The following is a 760-nucleotide window of genomic DNA, read 5'->3' as shown; positions in this document are numbered from 1 at the left end:
CAGTAGTGCATGTATTCATAGATCTTTTGTATGTATGCAGAATTTGCCTTATAAAATGTACATTTTAATTCAAATCTGCATTAACTGTTAGACATGCGGTTCAAATAAACGGTCTTTCTGACAGAATCCGATAGGCAGTCTTTCTGACCTTTTGACCTTTAGAGTGGCTGTAGAAATCATCAGGCCACACGTCCTTGCCGAACATGACATCATCATTGAGGTAGATGAACTTTTGAGAGAGTCCTGGGATTCGGTGAATGTGGGTCTCTATGGCAGGAGAACTGAATGATGGCAGGTGAGAATGGTTCTGAAAAATGTCCTGAGAAACAAATACAAACAACAACAACATAAGACTTTGTCAATTACTGTAAATCTTAAATAAAAACACTCAGTATTAGTATTAGAATGCATTACAGAACACCCTTTTGGAGATCCTTTAGAAACGTAAGTAGTCTTTACTGGTCACCAAGGGTTTGCAGAGCTTACCTGGTGAGTAACCACTGAAACACGGGGGTTATCCAGGTTAAGCCAAGACGGTATCTGTCCATTGGTTACGATAAAGATGTGCCGCACCCATGGTGCGTGTTTTTCGATGGAACGTAGTGAATAACGCAGCTCTTCATTGTCTTCAAAGCGACTGGCAGAAACATCCTCATCCTGTTTAGACTGAAAAAAAAGGAAGACTGTTTATTATGAATTTATTTTTTTATATATTTTTTTTAGTTAAAGGGGTCATATGATGCTTTTTTAAAGATCATTA

General features: G+C 38.0%; 1 protein-coding gene across 1 annotated transcript; it reads right to left on the bottom strand.

Moving 5' to 3' along the window:
• Window positions 1-148: 148 nt before the first annotated feature.
• Window positions 149-666, bottom strand: LOC107735372 (N-acetylglucosamine-1-phosphotransferase subunits alpha/beta-like; the record flags this gene model as incomplete). Its single annotated transcript, XM_016547073.1, has 2 exons — window positions 149-319; window positions 487-666. Coding segments are annotated over 2 exons (351 nt in total), but the record flags the coding sequence as incomplete, so codon positions are not given.
• Between the last annotated feature and the right edge of the window lie 94 nt (window positions 667-760).

Source organism: Sinocyclocheilus rhinocerous, unplaced genomic scaffold (genome assembly GCF_001515625.1).
Source record: "Sinocyclocheilus rhinocerous isolate Xijiao unplaced genomic scaffold, SAMN03320098_v1.1 C36011106, whole genome shotgun sequence".
Classification (NCBI taxonomy): domain Eukaryota; kingdom Metazoa; phylum Chordata; class Actinopteri; order Cypriniformes; family Cyprinidae; genus Sinocyclocheilus; species Sinocyclocheilus rhinocerous.
Note: the sequence above shows the minus strand (reverse complement) of the source record. Positions and strands in the feature narration are given on the sequence as shown.